Source organism: Notamacropus eugenii, chromosome 3, assembly GCF_028372415.1.
Source record: "Notamacropus eugenii isolate mMacEug1 chromosome 3, mMacEug1.pri_v2, whole genome shotgun sequence".
Classification (NCBI taxonomy): domain Eukaryota; kingdom Metazoa; phylum Chordata; class Mammalia; order Diprotodontia; family Macropodidae; genus Notamacropus; species Notamacropus eugenii.
Genome location: NC_092874.1, coordinates 477964413 through 477977098, shown reverse-complemented (window position 1 = coordinate 477977098; position 12686 = coordinate 477964413). Strand labels below are relative to the sequence as shown.

Sequence of the window (12686 nt, the reverse complement as noted above, 5' to 3'; positions counted from 1 at the left end):
TAGCTTCCTCATTGGACTCCTGGCTTCTGTCCTCTCTTCACTCCAATCCATTTTCCCCATAGCTGTCCAAGCAATATTCTTAAAGCATAAATCCAAGCTGTGTCATTCACCTGCTCAGGAATCCTCTATGATGTCTCTAAGATACTCCTCAGCTTGGCATTTAAAGACCTTCATAGTCTGGCTCCAACCTCCTTGTTCCAAAGCATTGTCTATTAATCACCCCCTTCAAATGTTCTAGGAGCTCACCACACTGGCTTCCTTTCTGTTCTCCAAACTTGGTTCTGCCTCTCCTGCCCCACTTGCTGAGCATACACTCCTTCCTCCCCTCTGCTTTGTAGAGGCCCTAACTTCCTTCAAAGAAGATTGTATGCCAGTTCCTATAGGTAGCTTTCCTTGATCTGCTTAGGATCTCCTCAGATTATCTTAAATATACTTCCCTTCTACATGAGGTATCCCCTAAGGACATTGCAAACTCCCAGATGACAAGGACTTTTTTCAGTTCTATCTTTGTAGCCTTGGAGCCCAGGTTGGTGCCTTTCATACAGTGGGCAATTGGTAAATGTTTGGTGAATTGAATTAGAGGCCAAGAGAGTTGAAATGACTTACTTGTGGTCACCTGGCTGTTGTCAAAGAGGGGTCAGTGCTAACACTGTTGGACCCTGCATCCATTATACTCTGCCTCTCTGAATAATCTAGAAGGTATTAATGGTCTCTCTGTCATGCTCATGTGTCTTGTTTTCTGTGGGCAATGTGGCTGATAGTATAGAGGTTCACACCTTCGATGAAGCCCAGTGAGATTTCCCATTGATACAGATAAAGACATTCTAGTTTTTCAAAAATGAACAGAAAACACTGACTAAGCTTACTCCATTCTGCCCAGGAGGCTTCCTGAATGTGGACAGCATAGCACCTGAAAGAGGGTATGGGCCAAAAACATTTCTGTATTATATTTAGGGAGTAATACAATTTTTCCCTTGTGTATTTTACACTTTGCAGGTTATAGAAAAGAACTATTTGATATTCATCAAAATGATTCCACTAGAAAGAAAAGGATATACCTGTAATTTCCATCATGTCCACAGGCCACAAAAGTCACTTGTGATCTTGATATAAATAAATGTTGAAAAGGTATTTTGGCTTATAAAAAACATAAAATATGGACTGAAAAATCATATTCTATTTTTGACGTCCCCTGCTCTAGGAATGACTTTAATCATTATTTGTTATTTAGAATTTAATTAGCATGAATTCTATTTTTTCGCCATTACTTGATGGACTATGAGGTCATGATATGGCTGTTAGAGAACATGGTAGAAACAAGATGGGAGCAAGAAAGTTTTGCTCTGAGTCACACATCTAGGAAGAAAGCAAGTGAAGTGTGGTGGAAAGTGGTCATCAGAAGTAGGCGGTGCCCAGGGAATGAGTGCTTATGTCATTGGCACAGCCCTAGCTCACCCTGTGAATGCTGGGGAAGGGATGGTGTGCCCCACATCTCTGCTGATGCATGTATGTGTATGGGTGTGTGTATATGAATGCAGCATACATCGACGATGGGCGTGGTTGGTCTGAAAATATTTCAGTCTCCTTCCAGGATAGATCTCTGATCTTTGCTAGAGGGTTCCTGAGGGAGAACCACACAGCAAAGTTGAAGCTCCAATCCATTGAGAAGCAATGTGAGGATCTCCTGGATCAGCGTGTGGGTAGAAGCTGTGCCTCCTAGAGTCATCTGGGAACCTGGATGAATGTGCAGTTTCCATTGTTTTTGATTCTCCTCACCATCATCATCATCACCATCATCACCATCACCATCGTCATCGTCATCATCATCATCATCATCATCATCATCATCATCATGAATAACACCCCTTTCTTAAGTCCCTGGGACCAAGAAGGAAAAAGAGAGAGAGAGAGAAAGGAGAGAAAGAGAGAGAGAGGAGAGAGAGAGAGAGAGAGAGAGAGAGAGAGAGAGAGAGAGAGAGAGAGGATGAGTTGGGCCTTTCTTCTGTCCCCACCTTGCACTTGCCATTCAGTCTTATTCCGCTTTTGCCTGGCCTCCATTGCTGCTGCATTTGTGATCCACTGGGCTCCTTAGGAGCCAATAAGCTCATCAGTCAAGACTCTTGGCTGTTGCTTCAACCATGTTCCGTCCATTTCGCAGTATTGGTAACCTGCCATACAAGAACATCAATGCAATATCCAGATGTGAATTCATTTTGTAAATCATGAATGAGTAAAGAGGAGGGGGTAACAAGATTTATCAAAGCTTGAAAAGTTTTGTTTGCATTTTGTGAAAGTTTTTGGGTTGGGATTTTGGGAGTCTGGTTTTTTTGGTTATTGTACTTTCCTACATCATCCAAGAGTTTCCTTTCTGCAGAAGATGTGCTGTCTCACAGGATCTGAGGACGCTGTCTGTCCCTTGCCCACACAAGGCAGTAGAAAGACTGTCTTAAGGAGAGAACCCCCACTGGGGTGTTGTTTTGAAGTTGGGTCTCAAGCGGAGACCCTTCCGGCTGCCTATACAAAGTTAGATTGTGTGATGGAATCTCCACTGTGGCTGGCCTTTGGTGAGCTAGGCAGGCAGAGGGAACATTGGTGACATCATGAGAAGTCAGTGCCTCTCCCTGAAAGGCCTCTCTAGCTGAAGATCCTGATCATGTCTCCCGAAGGAGGCACCTTTGCTCAGGACAGACCCCCGTGGCACCCAGCTGCCTGTTACTGTCTAGTCATCCTAGTACTCCAATGTAGGGGTCTTTATTTCCTTCTTCTTTTTTTTTTTTAAAGCATGGTCCCATCTAAAGACAAAGCAGTCGTTTTCCCCTAAGAGGAGAACCAATACTAAAAGATGAGATTTCACTGCCTGATTCGTTTGTTTCAGATGCTTGAACGGATGCTTTAGCGTTTTCTACCTGAGCTACATCACCACACTCGTTAGCCGGAAGGCAGTTGTGGCTAAGGCCTTGAAAGGGAGAAGGCTCAAGCGGGCTTATTTCTACTGAAACGGCATTTCAGGAGAAGCCAGGAAAAAACAAAACACAACACCCACATCCACAGTCTGATCCCTTCCAAGAAAACCAATCATCCGGGAGGTGGGAAACGGTGCTGCAGCATCTGTCTGTGGGAACCACAGCCACCGGAAATGCACATGGCTACTCCTTAAAAAAAAAAATGCAAGGCTCAATAGCTTTGCTCTTCAGAGCAGAAACCCTGGGAGAGAAGAGAAAAGGGGGCAGGGGGAGGACAGCTGGCCTGAGGAAAAATGAACACAGTGTCAGAAGCTAGCTGGCCAGTAAGGGGAAGGAGAGAGAGACACACACACACGCGCACACAAACACACATACACACACGCGCACACACGCACACACTCAAAATGATCCAACACGTGTCTGCTTTGGATGGGCAGATGATGACGTTCTCGAGTCTTTCATGCCTAGTTTGCTTGAACTCCTGAGGACTGGTGGGCCACCCTGGCCTGAGCTGACAAAGCTATTTTTGTAGACTTCTTTGCCACGATCTACCTTTCATCTGGGATCCTCCTGTGCTATCATCCACTATGGACCCCAGGGGGACTATTTAAGGGAAGGAAATGCAGATGCACCTAAGTCATACCCACAAACACACATGCGCACATACCTACGCGCCAAAAAGATAAAGGCGACACCTCAGGTTTCATCTTGTTTCCATAGGAAATGTCACAACACGTAAATGCCATCGAACATTGTTCATTTTTAATCCAGCCTCAGCCACTTATGTGGATGCCTCTTGGGGGCATTTGGTCTAGGTTCAAGGACATCGGGGAGTCAAGAAACCTGGGTTCTAATCCCAGCTCTAGCACTCATTTGTTGCTTGACGTTGGGCAAGACATTTAACCTCTCTGTGCCTCAGTTTTTCCCATCTGTAAAATGGGGATAATAATATTGACCTACCTCACAGGGGTGTTGTGAGGAATAGCTAACTGACTGTAAAGCTGTACTTTTGAAAGTATAAATGCTTATTATTAAGAATAGACTAATAATAATGTATGCCTGTTTACTACCAGAACTTTGAGAAATCTTTGTTTTTATTTAAGTCCTTTTTCTGTCCTAAACCATTGTCATCCACAAAGTAAGGGAGCATCTCCCCTTTTTAGGTTTAGGAATTAGCCAAGAGGCACAAAGATACACACCGAGGGCCCCCACAAAGGTGCTTTTTCCATTTCTAAGAGTCACAGAATTCTGCCGAACACGGAGGTGATTGTACCTCTCGAGCAGAAGAAAAAGAGAAGGCAATGGTGTTACATAGTCCCAGGGTCCTCCAGTCCTTTGTAACGATGTGCAGATTGCCCGGCACAGCATCAGATGGTGAGTCTGACAGGCCCAGGTCAGGTGTTAGTATCATGCAGCTTTGCTGCTCACAAGCTGGAGTGTGCATGGTGCAGAAAGAGTGAAGGCCTCTCAGATCTCCTTGTCAGTGTGCTCAGGTGATTCTTGCAGTGTAACAAGCAGAGAGCAGTACTGAGTGTGGACTTGAGTAGGCAAGATTGAGGTTGATTCTGCCCTGAGGGACACCCCTCTGGGCTTCCAGGAAGTCCCATTACAGAAAAGGATGATGCACATGGAGGGGAGACCCCTCTGTGGAACAAGCAGGTAATACATGTGATAAGGAGAAGAGCCACTTAATGAAGGGGGAAAAGTAAGACTGAGCCTAAGATCAGTCCTCACCCCATGCAAGTGCAGTCTTCCAAAGAACCATCAGCCCAGTTGGGCAGCAGATGAGAATGCCTAGAGAGTAGGAGAGTGGAAGAGAATATTTACCCATTGACCTCCATACTCACGTGGATGTTGTCTGAGTGAAGCCTAGCCTTCTCATTCTCACCACAGGATTAAGATGATTGATGGTGCCCCCTTCCTGTATAGCCAGTCTGAGACCTTAAAATGGAACTGGCCTAAGTTGACGTCCTCCTCCCTGACCTTGGGATTTGGTGTCATAACTGATGTGGCAGGGAGGGCTCCAGGTTATGGTTTTGTAACTTAGCCTTGACATGCTTGGGCTAGGTCTGCAGTTCTACCAGGACATTGAGTGAACTTAGAAATTGGCTGTGACCCCTTTACATGGCACCATATTTGCTAAGGCAAGGAAGCTTATTGAGCATGGGATTGCTGAGATTCTTCCATTGGAGTGATGATGAAACCACCTTTTCATGGCACACGCCTGTTGGGTATTAGGTGCCTCAACTCATGTAAGAAGAACCAAGCCATACATGTCAATTGTAGACCGCCCTGTGTATTCACCCTCGCCAGGGGAATTTCACTGCAATATTACTGTCTTGGAAACTAAAGCCTCTCCTTTCCTGAGACTCAGAGGGTTGCCCTGACTTTGTCCTACTTGATCCAAGTCCTGCTAAAGGTGGTCCAGGATTTTCTGAGCCTCCAAAGAAAGTTCTTAGAACTGTAATATGTGCATGACTTGTTTTTCATGGCCTTTCTAAGTCAGTAAATAAATTTAATTAAAACATGCAAGGAATGGCAACCATCTAGATGAGACTTAGAGAACTGTTTGAAGGAAACTCCAAAAGGTTCTTGTTCCTTTTGAATCTTGTGGTATTCTAGGGAACAGCTCTGGCTCCTGTCAGGAGCCAAAGCCAGATGGGCATTGTGAGGTTTGTCTAAGACCTTGGCTTGTAAGGGACACAGGACTGGAGAAAACTCAGTTTGAGCTCAGCAGCAGTAGGGTCTGTGTCACTGGGCATTGGTTGTTAGTGTACTGCTACACTACATAGTACAACCTACATAGAAAAATGGTTTCAGCTAAAAACTTTCTCCTTTACTATGAGAAACCCAAGTCCATGGTTTCAAGACATAGTCAATATTCAAGAAACTGTATGGCTCTCTGCCCCCTCCCCCTCCCAGGTCACTGACCAATATTTCTCTGAGCAATGGTGAATATCAGCTAATTTCTAATGGATACATTTAACTGTGTACTGTTTTTGTTGTATGAAGCTTTAACTCATTGAAGATAGCAGTTATGTTCAACATTTGTTGAAAAGGAAACCTATACAGTGGGAAAGAGAAAACAGTTCCTACCACACTAGTGCCAAAAAAAAATATGGTCCTGTCATTCTCCATTTTTCCTTTGTGATGATGTTTTTACATACCAAGCACGTCTTATCAGTCTTGGCATATAATTCCAGCCTCATGACTTAGATGGTGGCACTAATGCTCTGGGATAGGAATGATAAGTGGTCACCTGCATGAGAACCCTTCAGAGGGCACAGTCAGGGGCAGCTTTCAGTATTACTGTGTGTGAATGCCTGTATTTCAGTGACAACCACGGGGCGCACTATGGCATAGAAGTATATTTCATAAAGAGCCAGGTGTCAGGGATTCCTTTTAAGTGTAGTTTAGACTCTATGGCTAGTGACGTCCTTTCCAGCTCCAAATCTCTGTGACTCTATGAAAAATTCACCTGTTCTACTGTCAAGACTCAATTCCAGAGATCAGAGCAACACAAAGGGCATCCTTTATAAACCTTGCCCAGTTTGCACAAATGCCTTGCCTCAGGTCTGGCCAGAACCCACATTATTTAGCTAGAGAGTAAGCCTCAACATTCTATGTGACCATGTGTATCTTCCCTTGGATAAATCTTTTCTCTTTCCTGTATGTCCTGGTGCTAGCAAAGGTGAAAACTAGAGGGCTTTGCTCTGATGTTTCATGGAATGCCAGATTGGGGCAAGCTTTGGACAACCCAAACCCTGATCATTTCCAAAGGTGAGGTGTTTCTGGTATGGAGAACCCTCCTCTACGAGGACTCTAAGGGTCTGGACTCCTTGTCCCATGCTCTTTCTACTCCATTTTCATCATGTTGATGCCTTTGTTTCCCATGTACCAGGACAGGGATCCCCATCACTGGTGTCCCCGAAGACCTTGGAGAACATAGGAGCTGTAGCTCTGCCTCTGTAAGGAGAGGCAGTTCTACTAGGGAGGCACCTTTTGGACAGGATCTCCTTTAAGGCAAGGAACCTGCAGCCTCATCTTTTTATATTTATTACTTAGAAAGAACCTGTACTATTAACTACCCCCTTCCACTCACGTATTGCTCAGGTAAATGGAAGCATCTTGACATTGTCCCATGGGGCCCATTCAAAGCTAACTTTTGATATAGTTGGACTTTATTGCTTTTGAACAAGTCGGAGAAGGACTTCTCTAAATTAGTAAAAATTTGAAAATATAAAATATTTTCAAAGATATGTACATTTAGTAGCTATACTGTTGTCATGGAGGGGATTTGCTTTAATGAATAGGTAAGAATCCATTGTCATTACAATATTATTCTTTTGAGTAGATTAGACATTATCCCTGAATATATTAATTTGCGCTGAAAACATTTTCATTCATAGCATTAAGATTCATCCAAAGCTCTGTTGAAAGACTAATGAATTCCAAGCTATAAGGATCTCATGACTGAGCTTTTATTTTTTGATTTTCTCCTACTATACAAAAGTTATTTCTCAGCTGATTCTTATAATATGCCCCTCTCCTGGGTTATGGAAGATGAAGGCAGTGGCATGATGAAAATGTAGTGAAAAGAGCCCAGAACTATGAGTTCAGATTCCTGAAGTCTTAGTTTTGACACATCAGTTCAGGCTAATCCTTTAACTTCCTTGAGCCTCACTTTCTTCAGATGAAAAATGGGGAAATGGGGATTATAGCTCATCCATCTACATTGCAGGGTTGTCATAAAGATCCAGTGAGATGAGGTTTTTGTAAAAAACACTGAAAAAAAGTAAGATACTCCAGATTTCTGTGAGAGTGAGTAATGATTGCCCCACCGCCACCATCATGGTACCCGGCATATTACCTTTATTAGTAGTTGACTTTGCATTTCTAGGGACATTGAGAGTAAATACTGCAGAGCCTATTCTGTGAAGGTGTCAGGAAATTAATAAGTCCTTCTGTGAGTCTAGCATCACAAATTACAATGAAGATTTAAGTTCTTCCAACACAGGGATTGCTTTGCTGTTGGAGAATCTGAGAAAGGAAAGAAAGACACTCATGTTCAGGCAGCTCCCTTGTCTTCCCATGTAGAATGATAAAATATTACTTGATTTATAAAGCTGAGCCCCATCCAGAGACATGGAAGAATAACTTATAACTCAATTTAGTCTTGACATTTGAGTTAACCTTGCACTTAGCTAGGAAATGAATATTGACAAGGAAATGAATAATGGGGAGGAGCTCCATCCCCACTCATTCTGTACAAAGTAAATAAATGAGATTACAATCACATCTCCCTTGGAGGAAAAACATTTGCAAAATGTAGGGTATATCCATGAATTCTCCATCAACTAGAAGAGAAGGAAAACAGTGACTTTCAGATGAGCTGGTTTGTTTGACAATAGTCATTTCAGATTCCTCATTTTCATCTTGTTAACTATAAAGTAGACATGGCAGAAACCCACTGAAGGATAAATATGCCATGTTGACTTGTTTGATCAGGCTGTTGAACACAGACTGAATGGTGGCTTTGTCAGACACCAATGTGCTCTTTCCTGAAGGGCCTCAGCAGCGATCTCGTGAGCTGCACCATCCGAGGCTTGAGCACTTTGTCTTGTGGTCACTGCCATGGCATAGGTTCACCCTGATCCTTCTTTTAAAAGCATTCTTGCATAATTTTTAATGGCTGTGTAAGTGACCAAATACACAGTCTTTGATATTGTCAACGACCAGTAGTTTTCCAGGGTATAGCTTCAATATTCAAAGTACACAGACTGGCAAAAATGAAAATCTGAGAACTAGCCAAGAGTGATTATTCAGGAGCTAAGTGAGTATTCCCATTTGATGGACAGAATCATTATTCTATGCCATTGCTTCTGAAAGGGTAGTGACATTCTTGTTTGGAAGTGTCTTAGGCATTGAGTGGGAAAGTTTCCCCCATTTCTAGTAAATGGAATCTAGAAGTGTCAGCTTTTTCTTTGTTTTTTTTTTCTCCTTTTAAAAATAGTTTATTAATGATTTATTAGAACATCTAGCATTTAAAAACAAACAGGAAGCTTGAAACTGTTTACAATTTTATAGGATTGGACATGTTCAAACTAAGTCACTATTGTCTTTATACATAGAATATTTTATACCTACTGTATGTTTCTTTAAAATCATGACTGTAATGTTAATGAAATGTTTTTAATTAGATTTAATTATGCAGGGTTAATGGCTAATGAGATTTGAAAATATTTTTATTGCAATGATATTTGCCATTAGACGTATGTAAAATATGGGAAAATAAGAAAATTATTCTTGGTTATAAAGTTTCTATTTCAAAGAAAAATGGCCCTTTTTAGGTTAGCCATAGAAAGAAAGCAATTTTCTTGCACAATTTAAGGCAGTATTCTGTATTTCCTGGAGTTAGAAGTTGTTGAGAATTTGGGGAACAGCCTAAGCCATTTAGCCTGATTGATATGAAATTATTCAACACTTTTTGTCATATGTAATCAATTCAGGATGTGATATTTAGCCTTTATCTCAGTTTAAATTTGAGGACAGAGCCATTGTCCCGTTCGTTGTGTTCCTCCACCCCTACGTATGATTCTTTTCAAATGGTGAAGAAATGCCAGTATCTCGAAAGGTCTGTTTGACTCCTTGTGGAGAAAACGGGGTCATAATGTTTTCTAGATTTTCGTTCTTGTTGTTGTTGGATAGGGAGATGCCTTTTCCCATCTTAATGTCTCTTCAACAAATACTGTACCATTATTTGTCTTTGAAGGTGATGTCTCTGTCCCCCACCCAACGTTACTCATGATCTGTGTTGTCCTGAACCAATTGTAGGCCCTGTCCCAGCTCATGAAACATGGCTGCACCGCATTAACATGTTGATTGACTCATAACCTTGTGTATTATTGAACAGGGTGGGGGGGGGGGAGACAATTGGAGACAGTCTTGATTTTCTTATGCAATTATGTTGTTAATCACTCTGTGTGTTTCAGTGAAATGCTAAACCAACCAGCATAGGACAATGTCAAAAATTTGTTCAAATAAATAGTTTTCTATTTCTCTTATTATTTTCTAACTTAGTGCAATGAGTTGAATTATGAAATGTAAAGGGAACCTAAGCCATCCCATCCTGCACTGCAGAAGGGCATTCATAATTCACCAAAGCACGTAGAGCAGACTGATTGTAACATGAACTTATTCCCCTAGAGACACAAGCACAGGCATCTGTCCCAGCTTTGCACACTTCTGTATCTGTTCCACTGAAAAGGGAGTCTTTCTTCCTTCATTTGATGAAGAATTCAAACCTTCCAAACTCTTCCTTTCCATTTTTTTGTAAACAAATGCCCTCTCAAAGATTCCAAGCTGAATTTTAGAATGTTTTGGACTGGATTGTATTCTGGGTTTTTATGTCCTTATACCTCCAGCCCTGTTGTATAAGAATGTGACTATTTTATCATGAGATTGGGCTCCCTTACCTGTCTATAAGCAGAGAAGTTATTATGAAGCTAAGAGTCACATGACTTGACAACTGTCATCAGCATATCTGTGGGTCCTACCTGGAACCAAAGTCCACTAAAGGTTAGAAGCAGAGCCTGTGGAAAAACACTGTCATGCTGGCTTTAGGGCCCTTGCCCAGACCAGAATATTTGATGCTGAGAGCCTTAAGGCTTTAATTCCTGCCAATCCTTTCTCTCAGTCACCACCTAATGTGGAAGGAGCTTAGGGTCCTTCTTCCAAGAACAGCTCTGATGGACTGCTTTTGCTCTCCGTGTTCTGTTGGAGACCTCATGTCCTTTCAGGGTAAATTGCTTCACTAAAAATCCATTGGCAAATCCCTACAATTACAAAATGAAAGTCATTAAAAAATGAAAGTCACTCGTGTGGTGCCAGTGCAGGAGAGATCAGGGCCAAGGCAGGTGATAAGCATCCAAACAACCTCCTCATTGGCTGTCGTCTGGCCATACAGTGCCCCTTGCCTTACCGAGGCATATTCTCTGTGTCCGTCTCCCTATTCCTACACCAGACAGCTGACTGAAGTGACTTTCTACCCTGAAGATTTGCCATGTGGCCTCATCCTCATTTGCAGACGGTTCTGATTCTCCAAACATTAGATGCACACTTAAGTGCTGTACGCCCAGCTTCATTTTTAAAGAGGTCTCCAGGAGGCAGATAAATGATAACAGGGTTGTAGGTAAAGACCCAAAGCATCAGAAGGCTTCAGGAGTGGGGAAAAGGAAGAGCCATCTCTTCTATGTGTGGGAGATAGTGTTCCTAGGGAAAAATGCGAAAAAGTAGGTATAGTCCCTAAATATGCCTCTGTACTTGGGGTTGAAATACTTCCATTTGGTTCATTGCCACATGTGACATTTCCCCACTTAGTCCCTCCTGCCAGAGATAATGCAGTAGTCCTTCTATTTGACATCTTACAATGCCTCCCATAAGCTTTATGGGTTCAAGGTTGGGGTCATCTGGCATCTTTCTGAGCAGAGTCAGAAACCAGGGTTTGTGGGAGCCACCGGTGCATGCACTGATGACCTATGGAGGAAGTGGGACACAGGAAAACCATTACTACATGGACCTTTGATCTCTTTATTGGTCCTGACTTGGGATTTCCTAAGTGTAAGGAACTCACCATGTGGGGAACTTCTTCAGATGGATCAGTCTTAGAAATTAGAGACTATCTGAATCACTGAGAGGTTAGTGACTTACTTCAGCCCCAGTATTCCTGACTCCAAAAGTGGCCTTTTTCACCAGGTAACAATACTACTCATCTTGAACCACATCCATTTAGTTGGTTGGGGCCTCAGTGATGCTGAAACCCAGCCTTGGGAATTTTCTAGACATACTAGTAAGCTGAGCCAGGACTCTGAAAATGCAGAAACCCAACTTTTTCAACCCAAGTATGCTGATTGGTTCCTGTTCAACACATGGCCCTCTTCCTTCATTTGCTTTGCAGCAGATGCAATGCCTCCCCCTTCACCTAATGAAAGGACCTTGCTGCAGCAGCAGGCCCCAAAGCCAGCTTGTTGACTGGTTTCTTTCTCTTCTTAGACTTCATCAGTTTCCAGTCCTAAAATTAGCTAGGATGTTATCCTTGCATCACATAGAGGCTGGGGAGATGGCCAAGGGCTGTAATGTTCTTCTGCCCTTCTAAAGGACTGGCAGTGCCAAGAATGAGCAGTGTCCCTTGAGGATGGCAAACCCATGAGCTGCCCATATCCAAACTTTAGTCACCCAAGTCAGCCTGAGCCAGGGGGAGGGGGCTATCTAACTTCTTCTGCTGTTCTCCTTGATCTAGGCAGGATTAAGGACCCTTCATGATATTGGGCCAGAAATCCGTCGCGCTATATCATGTGATTTGCAAGATGATGAACCTGAGGAAAAAAACAAAGAGGAAGAGGAAGATGTATTCAAAGTAATTATTCAAAACACAGCTCTATACTGTCCGTTTGGAAATTGTGGAGCAGGACTTCCAACTCTCAAAGTCTGTGCTTCTAAGACTTCATTTTGGGCTACCAATGTGAGCCTGTGCAAATTCAGACCAGTTGTAACACACACAAAACATGCTGAGGCACAAACATATAGGTTTAGGCACACATAGCACTTCCATGACCATCCCTGCCTTGTCCCCACCAGCTCCATTCTCCTCCCATCCACCTCAAAAGCAGCTGGAGAAGCTCCCCTCTGGCCTCCAGAGAGAAGCACGACCCATGCCCTGGATGT

At 42.8% G+C, this 12686-nt stretch overlaps 1 protein-coding gene across 12 annotated transcripts in view; it reads left to right on the top strand.

Moving 5' to 3' along the window:
- The window catches only part of CACNA1D (calcium voltage-gated channel subunit alpha1 D), a 351834-nt gene that overhangs the window by 324592 nt on the left and 14556 nt on the right, over nucleotides 1-12686 (top strand). For 10 of the 12 annotated variants that reach the window (XM_072599051.1, XM_072599049.1, XM_072599046.1 and 7 more), the window contains one exon: nucleotides 12262-12378. In XM_072599051.1, the coding sequence (XP_072455152.1) occupies nucleotides 12262-12378 (117 nt within the window). Of the gene's footprint in view, nucleotides 1-2875; nucleotides 10029-12261; nucleotides 12379-12686 lie in introns of those variants that run through there. The other 2 variants (XM_072599055.1, XM_072599054.1) reach the window with 1 other exon arrangement.